General features: G+C 45.9%; 1 protein-coding gene across 18 annotated transcripts in view; it reads left to right on the plus strand.

Annotated features, from left to right (window-relative positions):
- The window catches only part of HUWE1 (HECT, UBA and WWE domain containing E3 ubiquitin protein ligase 1), a 141,842-nt gene that overhangs the window by 111,996 nt on the left and 13,566 nt on the right, over positions 1-16,280 (plus strand). For 14 of the 18 annotated variants that reach the window (XM_079764999.1, XM_079764996.1, XM_079765000.1 and 11 more), the window contains 18 exons: positions 1,725-1,897; positions 2,245-2,393; positions 3,139-3,214; positions 4,063-4,161; positions 4,734-4,867; positions 5,054-5,222; positions 6,641-6,869; positions 7,521-7,699; positions 8,141-8,230; positions 8,396-8,550; positions 10,099-10,144; positions 11,617-11,904; positions 12,835-13,126; positions 13,290-13,420; positions 13,928-14,142; positions 14,230-14,518; positions 14,656-14,758; positions 15,408-15,951. In XM_079764999.1, coding sequence (XP_079621125.1) covers positions 1,725-1,897; positions 2,245-2,393; positions 3,139-3,214; positions 4,063-4,161; positions 4,734-4,867; positions 5,054-5,222; positions 6,641-6,869; positions 7,521-7,699; positions 8,141-8,230; positions 8,396-8,550; positions 10,099-10,144; positions 11,617-11,904; positions 12,835-13,126; positions 13,290-13,420; positions 13,928-14,142; positions 14,230-14,518; positions 14,656-14,758; positions 15,408-15,951 — 3,361 coding nt within the window. The remainder of the gene's footprint in view (positions 1-1,724; positions 1,898-2,244; positions 2,394-3,138; positions 3,215-4,062; positions 4,162-4,733; positions 4,868-5,053; positions 5,223-6,640; positions 6,870-7,520; positions 7,700-8,140; positions 8,231-8,395; positions 8,551-10,098; positions 10,145-11,616; positions 11,905-12,834; positions 13,127-13,289; positions 13,421-13,927; positions 14,143-14,229; positions 14,519-14,655; positions 14,759-15,407; positions 15,952-16,280) is intronic. The other 4 variants (XM_079764989.1, XM_079764991.1, XM_079764994.1 and 1 more) reach the window with 4 other exon arrangements.

Below are 16,280 nucleotides of genomic sequence, written 5' to 3' on the forward strand. Positions count from 1 at the left end.
GGCCCAGAGACGCTGACTGGCATAGAAACCGACCAATCAGAACCAAATCTGGGTGAACTGTGAGGAGCCAATGGCTGCCTAGAAGGCGGAGCTTTTGACGCTGACTGGCATAGAAACAAACCAATGAGAACCAAATTGGCCGGCAGGGGAGAGCAGTTGGGGGCAAGATCAGGCAGGCAGAGGCAGTTGGGGCGTGAGATCAGGCTGGCAGGGGAGGGCAGTTGGGGATGAGATCAGACCGGCAGGGGAGAGCAGTTGGGGGCAAGATCAGGCTGGCAGGGGAGGGCAGTTAGAGGCAGGCAGGCAGAGGGGTTAGGGGCAATCAGGCAGGTAGGCAGAGGCAGTTAAGGGAGATCAGGCAGGCAGGCAGGTGAGTGTTTAGGAGCCAGCATTCCCAGATTGCGAGAGGGATGTCCGACTTCCACTAGTCTATATATATAAAAGCCTAAGCTACCGGCCGACTGGTAGCTATAATGTGCACTGACCACCAGGGGGCAGATGCTCAACGCAGGAGCAGAAACCACAGGCATGGAAACATAGGGAAGAGAGGAGGAGGGAGGGCGGTAAGAGATTAACCAAAGATCTTATATGCATATTAGAGGCCCCAGTGCATGGATTTGTGCACTGGTTCGGTCCCTCGGCCTGGTCTGCACCCTCTCGCTATCCGGGACCCCTCAGGATGTTGGAGAGCCTGTTTCAGCCTGATCCCCGCATGCCAGGCCGAGGGACCCCACCGGTGCACGAATCCGTGCACTGGGCCTCTATATGTTTCATATTCATATATCCCCAATTATTTCAATTATGTCTTTATAGCCCAAAGGAGAGCATTTTGATCCAATGAGCATCACTCAGTTGACATTTGGTTGTCACAGGCTCCTTGTTTTTGTTGTTTGTTTTTGTTGTGTTTTTTATTTCTATTTTTTATGGTAACTTGACTGTTTAGAAGAGTCCAGAGAGCCAAATGTTTTATAGTAATATCCCATAATCTGAATTTGTCTAATTGCATCTTTATGGTTAGATTTGGGCTAACCTTTTTTCTTTTTTGGCAAGAGTAGTATGTAGGTGATATTTGTTCTTCTCATTGTATCACATCAGGAGACATGTAATGCCAATTTGTCCTATTGGTGATGCTAAGTTTGATCACATAGTTAAAGGTTACATTTCCCCTTTGTAACATTGTATCAATAAGTTATCTGTGAGGTGATGCTTTTGAGCTCATAAAGATCATGTGAATATCCTGTGCCCTAAAGATTTTTGAAGGTTTACTTCATTGTCACTTGCTGTAGCTCATTTCTTTGGTGTGTTTTTTAATCTTTATTGTTGAAAGTATTACAGGTGACCCCTTTTTTCCCCTAAAGATTTTTAACTCAATAGTTTTAGCATTCATTGGTGAGCCTTGCCTAGATCATTTACATTGCTGGTTGCAAAATGATGATTTTCTGATTCTCTTATTCCTTTGTATTAGATGGCATTCTTATAGGTTCTTTTTATGATTAATGTTTTATAAGTACAATAATTCTTTTTGATGCTCATATTATCTCAAATTTGGCCTGTAGTAAGGACCTCATTAATTTTTTAAGTGTCTTCTAGGACAACAGTATGTCCCAAGCTCGCCTTGTACCTTCCATGCCCCATTTTTGGGATAATTGTACTATGGTGAGCATTGTTGCCTTTTAGTGTGGATTTCTGTGTTCACTCCATCTCTGTGTCTTCCTTTATCCCAGCCCCAACATGGCCAACACAGTCAATGCTGCTCTGAAGCCTTTGGAAACACTTTCCCGGATTGTGAACCAGCCCAGTAGCCTTTTTGGCAGCAAGAGTGCTTCTAACAAGACCAAGGCTGAGCAGGATGCCCAAGGAGCTACTCAGGACTCCAATAGCAACCAGCAGGACCCAGGTAGGGAATCGGAGCAAATGGACTGGAGTGCTGACAGGGTGGGCATAGTTGTTTTATGGGCATCACAACTGTTCTGGCTTGGTATTGTTTCCCTGGGAACTTGCTGGCCTTCCAGAGATCTGTCATAGTGGCGTGGGAATCTGCCCCACAAAGAATTGCTTAAAATTGCAGCCTTATTTGGCTGTCCTCACACGTAGCCTTGTCTTTTCCTTTGTCACCCATTCATTTATTCTCTGAGAACTTGTAAACTTGCCCAGGGAAGGGACCTTACTGTCGTCACGCTTGCCTCATGGTGCCTTGCACATAGGCACCCTTTGATTATTTTGCTGGTTGGTTGATTGTTTCAGGCGAGCCTGGGGAAGCAGAAGTGCAGGAGGAGGATCATGATGTCACTCAGACAGAGGTGGCAGATGGGGATATCATGGATGGGGAGGCTGAAACCGACTCAGTGGTGATTGCTGGGCAGCCTGAGGTGCTCAGTTCACAAGAGATGCAGGTAGGGAGGCAGATCACCCAGCATAACCCTTTTGCGGCGCTGAACCAAAACCCCCAAGTGATGTGGGTGGGTGAGTACTTTAGATCCTTGCTGCAATGCTGTCTGCTTTGTAAAGGAGCACAGATGATGTACTTAGTAGATGCTCAGTAAATGTATTTGGATTGTATTAAATGATGGGTTTGGGGGTGGGGGGCAGGATGCTATATACTATGATATGGAATCGATCCCAACGAGAAAACTTCGGCACAGGTGAAATGTTGATGTAGAGAGCTGGCTTTTGGGCCCAGGGTCTTTGATTTACTTGGCTCTGGTATTAATGGAAGCTCCTTAACATTACTGCCATTCCTATAGCACCAGCTCTCACTGAGGTATTCAAACAGTAGTCTTGTAACAACCCTAAAGAAAGCATTGTAATTTCTGGAGCTGGTAGCAGTGGTAAGAAATCGGGCCTACAGTCCTAAGCTGCTAGTTCTAAGGAGATATGCGTGTATTCCTGGACAGTATAAAGACTAACCTGGTCTCAGATCGCTGGGATGGATCCATTTGAAGGACATTCTGAGTGTGGATTGGCAGCATGTGGTAGTTTTGTGCTCTTAGCACCACCAAGTGTGTGGTATTTATATAACACCTTCTGTCACACGTTATCTTAGAAATACATGCTCCCTTGCTGGCTTTTTTTTTAGCGTTTCAGTGCTAGCACAATGATAGACTTGTGTGCATCTATATATGTTCTATTTCTCTCCAGGTTGAGAATGAGCTGGAGGACCTGATAGATGAGTTGCTTGAGAGGGATGGCGGATCTGGGAACAGTACAATTATAGGTGAGAGCCCCAGAACTGAGTAAAGCCTCTTCCTTTGCCTCAGTCTCTCTTGGGAGGACCCTTTTTCTCATCATCTGCTTGCTCAGCTCTGCCTAAGGGCTCATAGCCAGCCTAGATTGCTGCTTGTCTTGATGTTGACTGTCTTACAGATGAAAAATTCACAATCTATCTACAGACCTGTGGTGGGTCTGAAGTGTTGCCTATGTGGGGGAGGTGGTGGGGGTGGCCATCAGTATAGATGATACATCAGGCACATTAAGAGTGTTTATTATTCCTGGAGGTCTAGAGTAGGCTATAAAGGCTATAGGGTGAGAAAGTGCTTTCCTTTCAGTTCTTCAGCAAAATTCAGGGGCTTTCTGCCTCTGAGTCTCAGTAGTGTAAAAAAAAAAAAATGATCATTCCCTAAGGGTAGCCCTTTTTACCACTGAGAGGGAAAACGGCTAAGTACCCTACTGTCATCTGGCTCCAAGGGTATATGTGTTACTTTTTTATTTTATTGATGAAAGAAATCAAATGAGTAGTGGACGTAGACAAGTATTTTTAAATTTGACCAGGTTTTTTCACACCCGTTATCCTCTGTGGTTTTACAATTAGTGGAATTGGCAAGGCAGATGTGATCATCCCATTTTACAGATGAGGAAACTGAGACTCAGACTGGTAAAGTGACTGGCCAAGCTCAAGTAGATAGTCAAAAGCAAGAGAACCTAGGTCTTCTCCCTCATCTTTAAAAAAAAAAAAAAAAAAAAAAAAAGGATGTCTGCTGGGTGTACATAGCTACTTTAGGCACACCCAATCTGGAAAGGGGAGTCCTCTGTTGTTCAGTGAAGGCTCTGCTCTGTAACCTTCAGTGAGCAGAAGTGGAGAGGATGAATCACAAGAGGACGTGCTGATGGATGAAGCTCCTTCCAACCTCAGCCAAGCTTCCACCTTGCAGGCCAACCGAGAAGGTGAGAGTGCCGAGGCCGGAAAGGCCTCCCTTCTTGCCCTGCACGTCTGACAGATACTACACTAGGGTTTTCCTGGAGGCAGCTGCCCCATTGTGCAGAATAAGGAAGCATCTGTCTGCATGCGCTGACATACACCATCCACTTTATCCTCAGCCAGTTTTTCAAATAACATGTTACTACTCCTGCTTGCCCAAAAGTTTGTCACTTCTTACTTGGTTCGCTTTCTTCTCACCTACCTGCTATCATCGCTCCTGATTCCCTCTTACCAATAGGATGCAGTCAGTAGCAAAGTAGGGCTGGAAAGGCAAGGGGGCACCAGCAGACTTGGCCAAGTCCTAGACCATGGCTCTTCAAACATCCACATTCAGCCACCCTGCTCAGCATTTGATGCATTGAGTAGCACTTTCAGGAAATCAGGGCTGGCTCACTTAGTCTGTATATCACCCCAGATCTGGTTCTTCCTCTCCTAGAGTCAGATACCACATCGCCTTCCCACTCAATCTGCTGGCCTGCACAGTAGCCTGTTTTCTAGCTACTCAGTATAGTCCTCCAATGTGCTCCCTTTGTTTTAGATTCCATGAATATCCTGGACCCTGAGGATGAGGAGGAGCACACTCAGGAAGAGGACAGCAGTGGCAGTAACGAGGATGAGGATGATAGTCAGGATGAAGAGGAGGAGGAGGAGGAAGATGAGGAAGATGATCAGGTGAGGGGGGACTGTGTTGGGTTGGTTCAGACAACCTCTTCCATGGGAACACAGAGCTGGAGAAAACCAACAGCCTGGGTGGCTAGCCTCAGCGCCTCCCTCCCTCATGTGCAAATGTGGCCATGACACCAGGCTTCAGAAAACCCTTACCCCCAGCAATTCTCCATCTCCTATTTTCCCCTTAAGGAGGATGATGAAGGTGAAGAGGGAGATGAAGACGATGACGACGATGGCTCTGAAATGGAATTGGATGAGGATTACCCTGATATGAACGCTTCTCCCTTGGTCCGATTTGAGCGCTTTGACCGGGAGGATGATCTCATCATTGAGTTTGACAACATGTTCTCCAGTGCTAGTAAGATACAGGGGCTCAGCTGGGTTTTATCTCTTGATTCTTATACCCTTTTTTAGGGTAAGCCAAACAGTGAATGAAGCAGAGCAGCTATCAATCTGATAGATAGCACTTCTTTTCCTATGCCAACTTCCTGGGGCAAGGGATATCTGAATCCATCTCTCTCAATAAGTGTATGCTTAGCAGAAAGAATAGTGAGAGGCTCTTGTTCTCTCCACCTCAGTAAACAGGCAGCTATTTTAGAGCCTGGACAACTTGATTTGCTTGAATTTTATAAAAAATGGGATACCAAGGCTGACTGCGTCAGGCACCCTACGGTAACAAGGCATTCAATAATCTTTATTTCTAACACTGGATCTTGAGAGTTTGGGTTGACGCCTTTGAGCTTGGCATTGGGGAGTAGATTTGAGCACATTCACTTTGTTCATCAAGGATGCATCTTTTCGGAGGAGAGAGTGAATCTCTTCCCTCCTCCCCCATCAACATCACAGTTCCCTTTTAGCATCGAATTCTTAAAATCAACCTGTCTTGAGAAGGCAGCTCTTAATACCAAATCACAAGCATGATACAGCAGAAAAGACTGTTCTGGTGGGTTGTCTTGGCCGAGTAGTCTCTTACCTCTTTGAGCCTCAGTTTGTCGCCTGTAAATGAAAAGTTTGAAAAGGAAAAAAAAAATGGGTTGGATTACATGATTTTCAAGATACCTTTTATTCTGTGATTTTCTTTGCATTTTTGTGATTTGCTCGTACCTCTTTGAGCCTGTTTGTTGCCTATAAATGAAAAGTTTGAAAAGGGGGGGAAAATGGGTTGGATTACATGATTTTCAAGATACCTTTTATTCTGTGATTTTCTTTTGCATTTTTGTGATTTGCGTCAATCTTCCTTATGTTGAACCTTTGTTCATTCAATAAATTGATCAAATACTTGAGGAATGCAAAGAAAACAGCCCTTTTCCCTCATAGGAGCTTATGGTTTATTAGGAATTATAAATAAGCAGGAACTATATTGTAATATGGTAAGAAAGCACAGAGTAAATGGTTAGTAAGCCAATCTGTAGAGTCAGAGGAAGTGATATATAAGCCATGAACAAGAGAGCAGGTGAAGAAGAGGGAGAGGACTCTTCGAAGTGGAGGATGCAGCATGTTGCTGAGGGGCCTGGAAGTATCACTGTGGATATATATAGTGTGGAGAATGGATTGGGAGAAGGTACTACTTAGGAGGCTGTTGAAGTATTTAGGTGAGAAATGGTGGCATAAGCTATGGTAGTGTCAGTGATCATAGATGAGTTGTGGGAATGAGGGAGAAAGGACAAAGCTCAGGTTTCCGTGTGAGGAAGTAAGGCCCAGGAGACATGGTTCTGCTTGAACAATCATGGAAGGAAAATTTTTTTGGCACTGACCCCTTGCATATTGTCCTTGCAGCAGACATCCCCCCATCCCCAGGAAATATCCCTACCACCCACCCACTGATGGTTCGCCATGCAGACCACAGTTCCCTGACATTGGGAAGTGGCTCCTCTACAACACGTCTCACCCAGGGCATCGGGCGCAGTCAAAGGACCCTAAGGCAGCTGACAGCCAATACAGGCCACACCATTCACGTTCACTACCCTGGGAATCGCCAGCCCAACCCGCCTCTCATACTTCAGAGGTGAGTTACAAAGGTTGTTGGGCTCACTGGGCTTCAGCATTGTCTTAACCTGGAGGGAGCAGTTCATCACTTAATGCTCTCATCACACACACCAATAACATATTTGTCCCATTTCTTTGTAAACTATTTGTGTAGCCTTTTGGGGAATGCCAACTTGTATAACATGTTCTTTTGCTTTCAGTGTATTCACTAAGCAATCATTAAGCATCTCATATACCAAGCACTTAACACTTTAGATAAACACTTTAGATATCGACAGAACATGATTCATGCCCTAGGGTTTAGTGTTTAGTGTTTCTTTCACTTCTGAAGTTACTTTTAAGTAGTTTTAGAAATGAAAGAAAGGTGTCTTAACGGTCATTGTACAAACTACAGTGAGTATGCAAGGGAGGCATTATACCCTAACACAGTTCCTGCCATTATCAGCGACACTCATCCTGTGCCAGAAACTGTGGACTAATGTGCAACCTCAGCCTGAATGAAGTTCACAAACTGGTGGAGTAGTTACACGAAAGTAACTTCGACTTATTTGTTGTGTGATCCGTCTATAATAGTGTTACGCGTTTCGAGAGGATGCAGAAAGGGTCGCACAGTAATAAGTTGAAGGGCCCCGATGTACAGTGACCATGGCATTCCACCATCACCCTACAGGTTACTTGGTCCCTCTGCTGCCGCTGACATCCTTCAGCTGAGCAGCAGCCTTCCCTTACAAAGCCGGGGCCGGGCCCGCCTCCTGGTGGGCAATGATGACGTCCACATTATTGCCAGGTCTGACGACGAACTGCTGGATGACTTTTTCCATGACCAGAGCACAGCTACCAGCCAAGCAGGCAAGTTTGTATGATGCATTTTTGTCAGATTCTACTTTTTCTCTGCTGAGGGAAAGCAGCACAGTATCTGCCCTGTCTCGAAAAGCCTCATTTTATAATAGAAGCCAGAACTACTCAGTGACTTAGCCAAGGTAACAAAAATTTTACTTTTCTAAATATATTATTATTGATTTCAGGGAGGAAGGGAGAGGGAGAGAGAGAGATAGAATCATCAATGATGAGAATCATTGATCGGCTGTCTCCTGCACACCTCAATACTGGGGATTGAGCCCTCAACCCGGGCATGTGCCCTAACCAGGAATCTGTGACCTCCTATCTCTGGTACTTATGATGTGCCAATCTTTGTGACAGGCACTGGGTCCTATTAGGAAAATACTGTGATTTTTTTTTAGTCGACACATGACAAGACCAAGAGTCTCACTCTCCTTTGTTCCTCTACAGGGACCCTGTCCAGCATCCCCACAGCCCTGACCCGCTGGACAGAGGAATGTAAAGTCCTCGATGCTGAAAGTATGCACGACTGTGTTTCAGGTGTGTGGTGATAGCTTAGTTATCAGGGCAGTAGTGAGCCCTCCGGTGCTGAAACAAGTACATGGAAAGTGGTGTCCCCGGTTCTCTGAGGCCACAAGCTCTGCCTCTTTGGTTCCTTGCTCCACCTCCCCTGTGTAGCCTCTGATCTTTGCTTCTTTGATCCAGTTGTTAAAGTGCCCATTGTTAATCACCTGGAATTCCTGAGGGATGAGGAGCTGGAAGAAAGGCGAGAGAAACGGCGGAAACAACTGGCTGAGGAAGAAACAAAAATAACTGACAAAGGCAAAGAAGATAAGGAGAACAGGGATCAGAATGCACAGGTGACTCCTAAGGGCTGGGAAGATTCATCTTTGGCTGTGTCTGTCTGCCTTAACTTCCTATGATTTTGACATACACACGGCACCAAGAGTCATTGTAGAAGCCTTGGATGTTCACAGTGAAACAGAATTTGCTGTACATTCACATGGGTTTTTTTTTTGGGGGGGGGGTCCAAACCCAGAGGGGAAATAATTTCTCCAGGGTCTTACTGGGGAAAACGAGTCAGAACCAGAGCAGCTCCTGACTCAGCGGTCACACTATGTAGTCTCTACCTTTAGTGACTGCAACTGGGCAAAAAGAATGACCTTTACTACAACTTGATGATTCAGTTCCATTTGTCTTGGTAGATTGCCTTACCAAGTGTTGGGGCGGGGGGCTTACCAGATAACCCCATTCCTTCATCCGCTTAAGCTTCAGAGCAGAGAAAATGTTTTTACCCTGAACCCCCATCACCACATATCAATTTTCTAGGGCTCAAAATGTCTACCATAATTGTGGTTTAGAAAAAAGCTAGCTACCTACCTTTTTCTGAAATTTCTGAAACCTCCCAACAGTGTAGCTTTAAAATACATGAATTAAAAGCTAATCTGTATACTAAAAGCCTAGTGACCATTACAGTGGAACGACCAGAATGACCGGTCACTATGACGTGCACTGACCATCATGGGGCAGACGCTCAACGCAGGAACTGCACCCTGGTGGTCAGTGCGCTCCCACAGCCGGAGCACTGATCAGCCAGCAGCGGGGCTCAAGGCTAGCAAGCGCAGCGGTGGTGGCGGGAGCCTCTCCCACCTCTGCAGCAGTGCTAAGGAGCAGCGAGCCAAGCGGTAAGGAGCAAGCAGATGGGTGGATAGGATCGAGCCTAAACCGGCGGTCAGACATCCCCCGAGGGGTCCCAGATTGAAAGAGTGCACAGGCAGGGCTGAGGGCCCCCCTCTCCCCCCGCATGAATTTCATACATTGAGCCTCTAGTAGAAATATAAAGAAATTAAAAGACTTTAGTGAAACACTTTATTATACCCTACTCAGCAGTTAGGGTATCTGATGGATTAAAAAGAAGGATATTGTAATGTTCAGTTATTAAGAAATATATTTGTATAGGACTTTTACCTAATAAACAGTAATATTGTTTTAAACACATAAAAATGGATAGAAAATTAGCAAGCCTGGCATGTAATTGAAAAAGCTGAAGTGGACAAAATGAGCCCAGGGAAGGAAAATACATATAGATAAAACTTTAAGAAATTCTTGCTAGTCTCATGATTGTGTTCAGGTCATGTCCTACGTCCAGCCTAGCTCTAAAGTGGTTATTATCCTTCTCATTCTTTAGTCAGCCATCTGGCAGTTCCCACTTATCCCCAAACCATCTCTAAACATGAGTATGTATTAGAGAAATTGGAGATATATTTGCACACTTAAGTATTCATCTTCCATTCAGGCCATTGAACTCATAGATGGCATATGTGTGTGTATGGGGGAGGGGTGGCTATTACAGTTGAGCTCTAGTGTGTTTGCAGAGTACCACATTGGTCTGTCCCTTCTCTTTGCAGTGTGCTGCATCCAAGACAAATGACTCTACTGAACAGAACCTCTCAGGTAACTCTCCCTTCCTCTTCCTCTTCTTTCTAATTGGTTGGTTCTTTCTCCTGACCCTTCCAAATAGCTGGCCCAGGGGGCTGAAGATGAACACTGGTGCTCTGTGGGATGAGGTAGTAGATTGTATAGTTTTAGGGTCATACCCCATCTTGGAGATAACTATACAGTCTACTGTCTTTCTCACGGTGGTACACTTCCCCTTCAACGTGCTCTGTTCAGCTTCTCGTTCTGATTATGCTGTGTAGCCTTCTGGCATGTGTAGTGAGGCAATGTGTCTTGTCCCCTTTGGTGACCCCCATGGCTCCCAAATGCCACTCTTCAATGGAAATGAAAAAATAAGGGAGGGTTTTTGTTTGTTTGTTTTGTTTTAAGGGAGGTTTAATGAGTTTTTCAGGAAGCTGAATTTATCCAACTTTTAAATGAGTATTTTTAAATAGCGATTACATCCTTCTTAGTTCTTTGGTATTGAAATACTTTTATGAAATGATATTATGGGATTTTTTTCTTAGCTAAACTAAAAGTCGGTAACCTTATGTTAGTCTCTTTTTACATTTTGCTTTCTATGTAAATTTTACCAGTCTGTGGAGTTCAAAAGTCTAGGAACGTTATCTTGAGTAACCTGCTATTGGAGAAGGTAGCTTTGCGGGCTAAATGGTATTACTATTATATGTTTTCTGTTCCTCCTAATCTTCTTAATGTCAGTAGCTTTTTTGTGAGTCTGATAGGTCCATGTGGTATTCTATGTCTCCCCCACCCCTATTTCCTCAGAACTGCTTCCCAATACCTTCTGTCTCCTTTGGCACTTGAGTTGGGAAATGATTGTACCAAAGTCTACCCAGTCTTTTTAAAAGCAGTGAAAGAGGGTAGGTGTCCTGGTGCCCTTAATTTAGCAAAAGATCTTTGAAAGGGTCTGTCATCCAATATTGTGACCTCTTGCCTACTGCCCTTACTAGAGGATTCTGCTCATGCCGGGGTGAGGTAGTAAGTTGTATTGTTGTGTGGGGTAAGGATTTAAAGCCCCAATAGAAGATAACTATACAACTTACTACTTTCCCTGGTGTGTGGCATATTCACACTTAGTCTTGGCACAGTTGCTTCCATCAGACAGAATTATAGATGTTCCTTGGATAATCAGGACTGGAAGAAAGGAGTGGTGGAAGGGGGCAGGTGATATTTAGAGTGGAGTAAATATAAAGTAACTTGAACTTTTCCCCCTTGTGGGGCACAGGAAGAATTTAAATTTTAGGTTCTACAAAGGGATCTCCAATTATTGGGACTAAGATAGCGCTGTGCCTTAGCCCTTATCCTGAATATACTAGATCAGCCACATGCTATTGCTATTGCTAGAGGGGGGAATCCTGCATCACTGGCTGGGTGGGATACTTGTCAAGCCATGTGTGTTGATTGAGTGGCTCCTCGGGTTCTTGGCTGATTGCCCTTTAACACATCTATTGTCATTCTTTCCGAGAAAGATGGGACTCCTATGCCTGACAGCTACCCAACAACCCCATCTTCGACTGATGCAGCTACATCTGAGTCCAAGGAGGCCAGTGTCACTCTACAGCCTTCACAACAGCAACCAACACTCCCAGCTCCACCAGCCTTGGGAGAGATTGCTCAAGAGCTGCAATCCCCAGCTGGAGAAGGTGGAAACTCTGCACAGCTATTGATGCCTGTAGAGCCAGTGGAGTTGGGAACCACAAGGCCAAGTGGAGAAGGAGAAACGACTCAGATGGAGTTATCTCCAGCTCCCACTATAAGTGAGTACAGTTTCAAGGTTTTGGGGTGGGGGGCGTTAGTTCAGGAGGAGAAAATAGATATCTTTGTAGTTTCTCTTTCCTCTCTTACTTTAAAGACTTACTCAAGTAAGTCCTCAAATAGTAGAATCTTAGCTTGCACATCAGTTTCATTAGCTAAAGTTAAGATTTCTTGTCTGTGTTGTCAAGTGATTATACATCTGAGTGTCTAATGATACTGGTGATGATGCCAACAGTATATTGAGGTAATCACTCTGTTCCTAGGCTATCATGCTGGGCTTATTATTTAACTTCTTTTAAAATAACCCTCCAAAGTAGATGGTGTTATCTCAGTGAATAAACTGAAACTTAGAAGTGAAATAATTAGCCCAAGGTCAGTAAGTAGTTGAGCTGAGATTAAAACTCAGATCTGTGTGAGTAAAGCTTGCTCTCCTTCCATAGTTCTAGGGATGGCAAGCACACAACCCCACACATACAGCTCTCCCATCCTGGCAGACATAATTTATCTCATGGCACTGTTTCCTATTGGTCTGAAATGGGGCCTCAAAATTCTCAGCAGTGTTCCAACAGGGCAAATTGGAACCTGTTTGCCATTGCTGCTCTATACTGTGCTGTCTGTGATGTGCTGTGGAAAAACCTTAAGTTATAGGGGTTTTTTTCCTTCAAAAAACCTTGTTTGTTGAGATAAATAGAAGCAATATGCATATACAAATAGTGCCTGTGGAAAATCTGCCAGTGACAAAGGATCCCTTACCTGGGGTGCCTAGAAAAGATGTTTCACAGGCATGCCTGGAACCCCATAAATGTTCAACAGATGATAGAAGGGACTTGAGCTGAGCCTATTAAAATAGATGAAGTTGAGGGGGAACACAGGCTACCATGGCGTGAAGACAAAGAAGTGAGAGGTCTGATCTGGCTGCTTCTTAATTCCAGGCAGAGATCTAACCTCTCCATGTGACTTCCTCCTAGCCTCTCTTTCCCCAGAGAGAGCTGAAGATTCTGATGCACTGACAGCTGTCAGCAGTCAACTGGAAGGCTCTCCCATGGACACCAGCAGCCTGGCTTCCTGTACCCTAGAGGAGGCTGTGGGTGAAACCTCAGCAGCTGGCAATTCTGAGCAGCCCACAGCAGGCAGCTCTACTCCTGGGGATGCCCCACCAGTTGTGGCAGAAGTGCAAGGCAGGGGTGATAGGTCAGGGGAACCTGCCCAGGCCACTGATAACAGGTAAGCATTATGTGAGCAAGAGGAGGGCAGGATGTGTTGGTGGGTATTTCAAGCCACATTCCTACTTGTTAACTAATGCATATGCTGAGAGAGGGGTATTGTAGGCATATTTTATAAACGGAAAACATGATACAGAAAACAACATGAAAATGATTTCCTTTAGCTCTACCCCTGCATCCTCTGAGAGTTCTTCCACCAGAGAGTCTGCTGTGGGCATTTCTGGAGGAGATTCCCAGGGTATCTTAGAAGAGCCACTGCCTTCAACAAGCAGTGAAGAGGAAGATCCCCTTGCAGGTGAGCCACATGTGAGCTCAGGCTATCCTGGGCTTGTTTCAGCTTCTTGTAGCCATTGGCATGGAAATGCCAACCAACCAAATGGTTCTATTCAGGTGGTTGGCAGGCATATGTATTGGAGGAGAACCAGCAGCAAGGGTCTGCTGAAAGTGCGTAGTGGATTGAGCCCAGGCTTTGGAGTCAAACTGATCTTTGCTCAAATCCCCCTCTGCCACCTCCTGCCTTTGGGACCTGGGCCATTATGTAACTTCTCTGATCTTCTTGATACTGAGGGGTTGATAACTACATGATAGGTTCTTTATGAAGGTTATGTGACAATGTGCACACAGAACCTGGCACAGAACAAGAGCTATTTTGAGCCCGAGGAAGGTGGGTGGTGGGCCTTTGCATGCAGTGAGGACAAAAGGCTGGTTTCTTCAAACAAGGCCATAGTTTCTTTCCTTCAGCTACATCTTGGGCATCAGTAGAGGTGTTGTGAGTTCCTTTACATCTTGCATCTCCCTTCAGGTATCAGTCTTCCCGAAGGTGTGGACCCCTCTTTTCTGGCTGCTCTGCCTGATGACATCCGCCGGGAAGTGCTCCAAAACCAGCTAGGCATCCGTCCACCCACCCGGCCTGCCCCCTCCACAAATAGCTCAACTCCTGCAGTGGTCGCAAATCCTGGCGTGACCGAAGTGAGCCCTGAGTTCCTGGCCGCCCTGCCTCCAGCCATCCAGGAGGAAGTATGTGAGCGGGAAACTGGTGCAGCCAGGCTGTCTGGCCATAGCTATCCCCACCCCCAACTCCATTGACTGTTTCTACTCAAATAGGTGCTGGCACAGCAGAGGGCTGAGCAACAGCGACGGGAGCTAGCACAGAACGCCAGCTCAGACACCCCCATGGACCCTGTGACCTTCATACAGACTTTGCCCTCAGACCTGCGCCGCAGTGTCTTGGAGGACATGGAGGACAGCGTATTGGCCGTGATGCCACCGGATATTGCAGCTGAGGCTCAAGCTCTGAGGCGAGAGCAGGAAGCCCGACAGCGGCAGCTCATGCACGAGCGGCTCTTTGGTCACAGCAGCACCTCTGCTCTCTCTGCTATTCTCCGAAGCCCCGGTATGGAGAGGAGGCAGTGGGAGGGCTCTGGAATGTCGAACTTTGACCACATGAGGCTCTGTTCTTTGCCTTTGCGTTACCTGGACCTCGCTCTCCACCCCTCTTCCCAATTTCAATTTCCTTTTCTTTCCTGCCAGCTTTCACCAGTCGCCTGAGTGGCAACCGTGGGGTCCAATACACTCGCCTTGCAGTGCAGAGAGGTGGTACCTTCCAGATGGGGGGTAGCAGCAGCCATAACAGGTACTTTTGTCTTTTTTCACCTTGTTGTACCACCTCTCACATCTTCAACTGGTCCAACTCCCTTAATATGTAAGTGGAGAGGCTGGATGATCTCCCTAGGGTATTTCCTTAAATGAGTGGGGGAGCCAGAGCTTTGGACTCCCTCTTCATAAAGCCACACTTTTAGTTAAGTGTAGCTAGTATAGACCATAATCACAAAGTAAGGCGGGCTGGCACTAGCTGTGATGGTAACAAGGAAAAGTCACCTGCCTCCCATGCAGATAGTAAAACGATGAGCCACTTGCCTTTGAAATTGTAGTGTCTAGTCTGTGGCAGTAGAAGGCAGTTCATTATTAACCAGGCTAAAGTAGAGTGGTTTCCAATGGGAAGGGAGTGATCAGTTCCCACATATACAGCAGGCAACCCTCTGGTAGTCTAGAGAAGGTGGAAATAAGTATCCTCTCCTAAGACTTTAGGTGCAGTCTGATTTTACCAATTGATAATACAGAATCTCTGTTCTCTTCTCAGTCATTGTGGGATATGGGACAAGTCACTAGCCTGTTTGAGCCTCTTGTTGTTTATCTCAAAAATGGGTGATTCTTTAGTCTTCGCAGGCAGCCCCTTGAGGAAATTGTTGAAGTGTTAACCCAGAAACCATGCTCTGTTCCAGGCCTTCTGGCAGTAACGTGGACACTCTGCTCCGCCTCAGAGGACGGCTCCTTCTGGACCACGAAGCTCTGTCTTGTCTCCTGGTCCTACTCTTTGTGGATGAACCAAAGCTAAATACTAGCCGTCTACACCGAGTACTGAGAAATCTCTGCTACCATGCCCAGACCCGTCACTGGGTCATACGCAGCCTGCTGTCCATCTTGCAGCGCAGCAGTGAGAGTGAGCTATGCATTGAAACACCCAAGCTCTCAAGTGAGGAAAAGGGCAAAAAGTCAAGCAAGAGCTGTGGGTCCGGCAGCCATGAAAACCGACCCCTGGACCTGCTGCACAAGATGGAGTCTAAGAGCTCCAACCAGCTTTCCTGGCTCTCAGTATCCATGGATGCAGCCCTAGGCTGCAGGACTAACATATTCCAGATCCAGCGTTCAGGTGGGCGCAAACATACTGAGAAGCACGCAAGCAGTGGCTCCACTGTCCACATCCACCCCCAGGCTGCTCCTGTTGTCTGCAGACATGTTCTGGACACACTCATTCAATTGGCCAAGGTGAGGAGCTTGAAGGAACCCTACTCCTGTGGTTGGAAGAGGGATGGTAGCCACAGCCGTGGTGAAATCTGAACTCTGAGGGAGCTGGCAGGTCTTTCTTGGCTATTATTGCTGAAGTCTGTATTGTTTCTAGGCAATTGTCCAGTAAAGAACTAATATATAATGTCTTTTAATTTCACAAGGCAGTGTAAGTGTCCTCCCATGTTATAAGTACAGAGATTGATGCTCTAAAAGTTTACTAATCTTCTCTCCCTACAAAGCCCTTGTTTCTTTCTAGGCTGCTTTGCCATCAGTTGGATAAAACTGTATGACATCTCTCCTGTGTTACC

Source organism: Cnephaeus nilssonii (genome assembly GCF_951640355.1).
Source record: "Cnephaeus nilssonii genome assembly, chromosome: X".
Classification (NCBI taxonomy): domain Eukaryota; kingdom Metazoa; phylum Chordata; class Mammalia; order Chiroptera; family Vespertilionidae; genus Cnephaeus; species Cnephaeus nilssonii.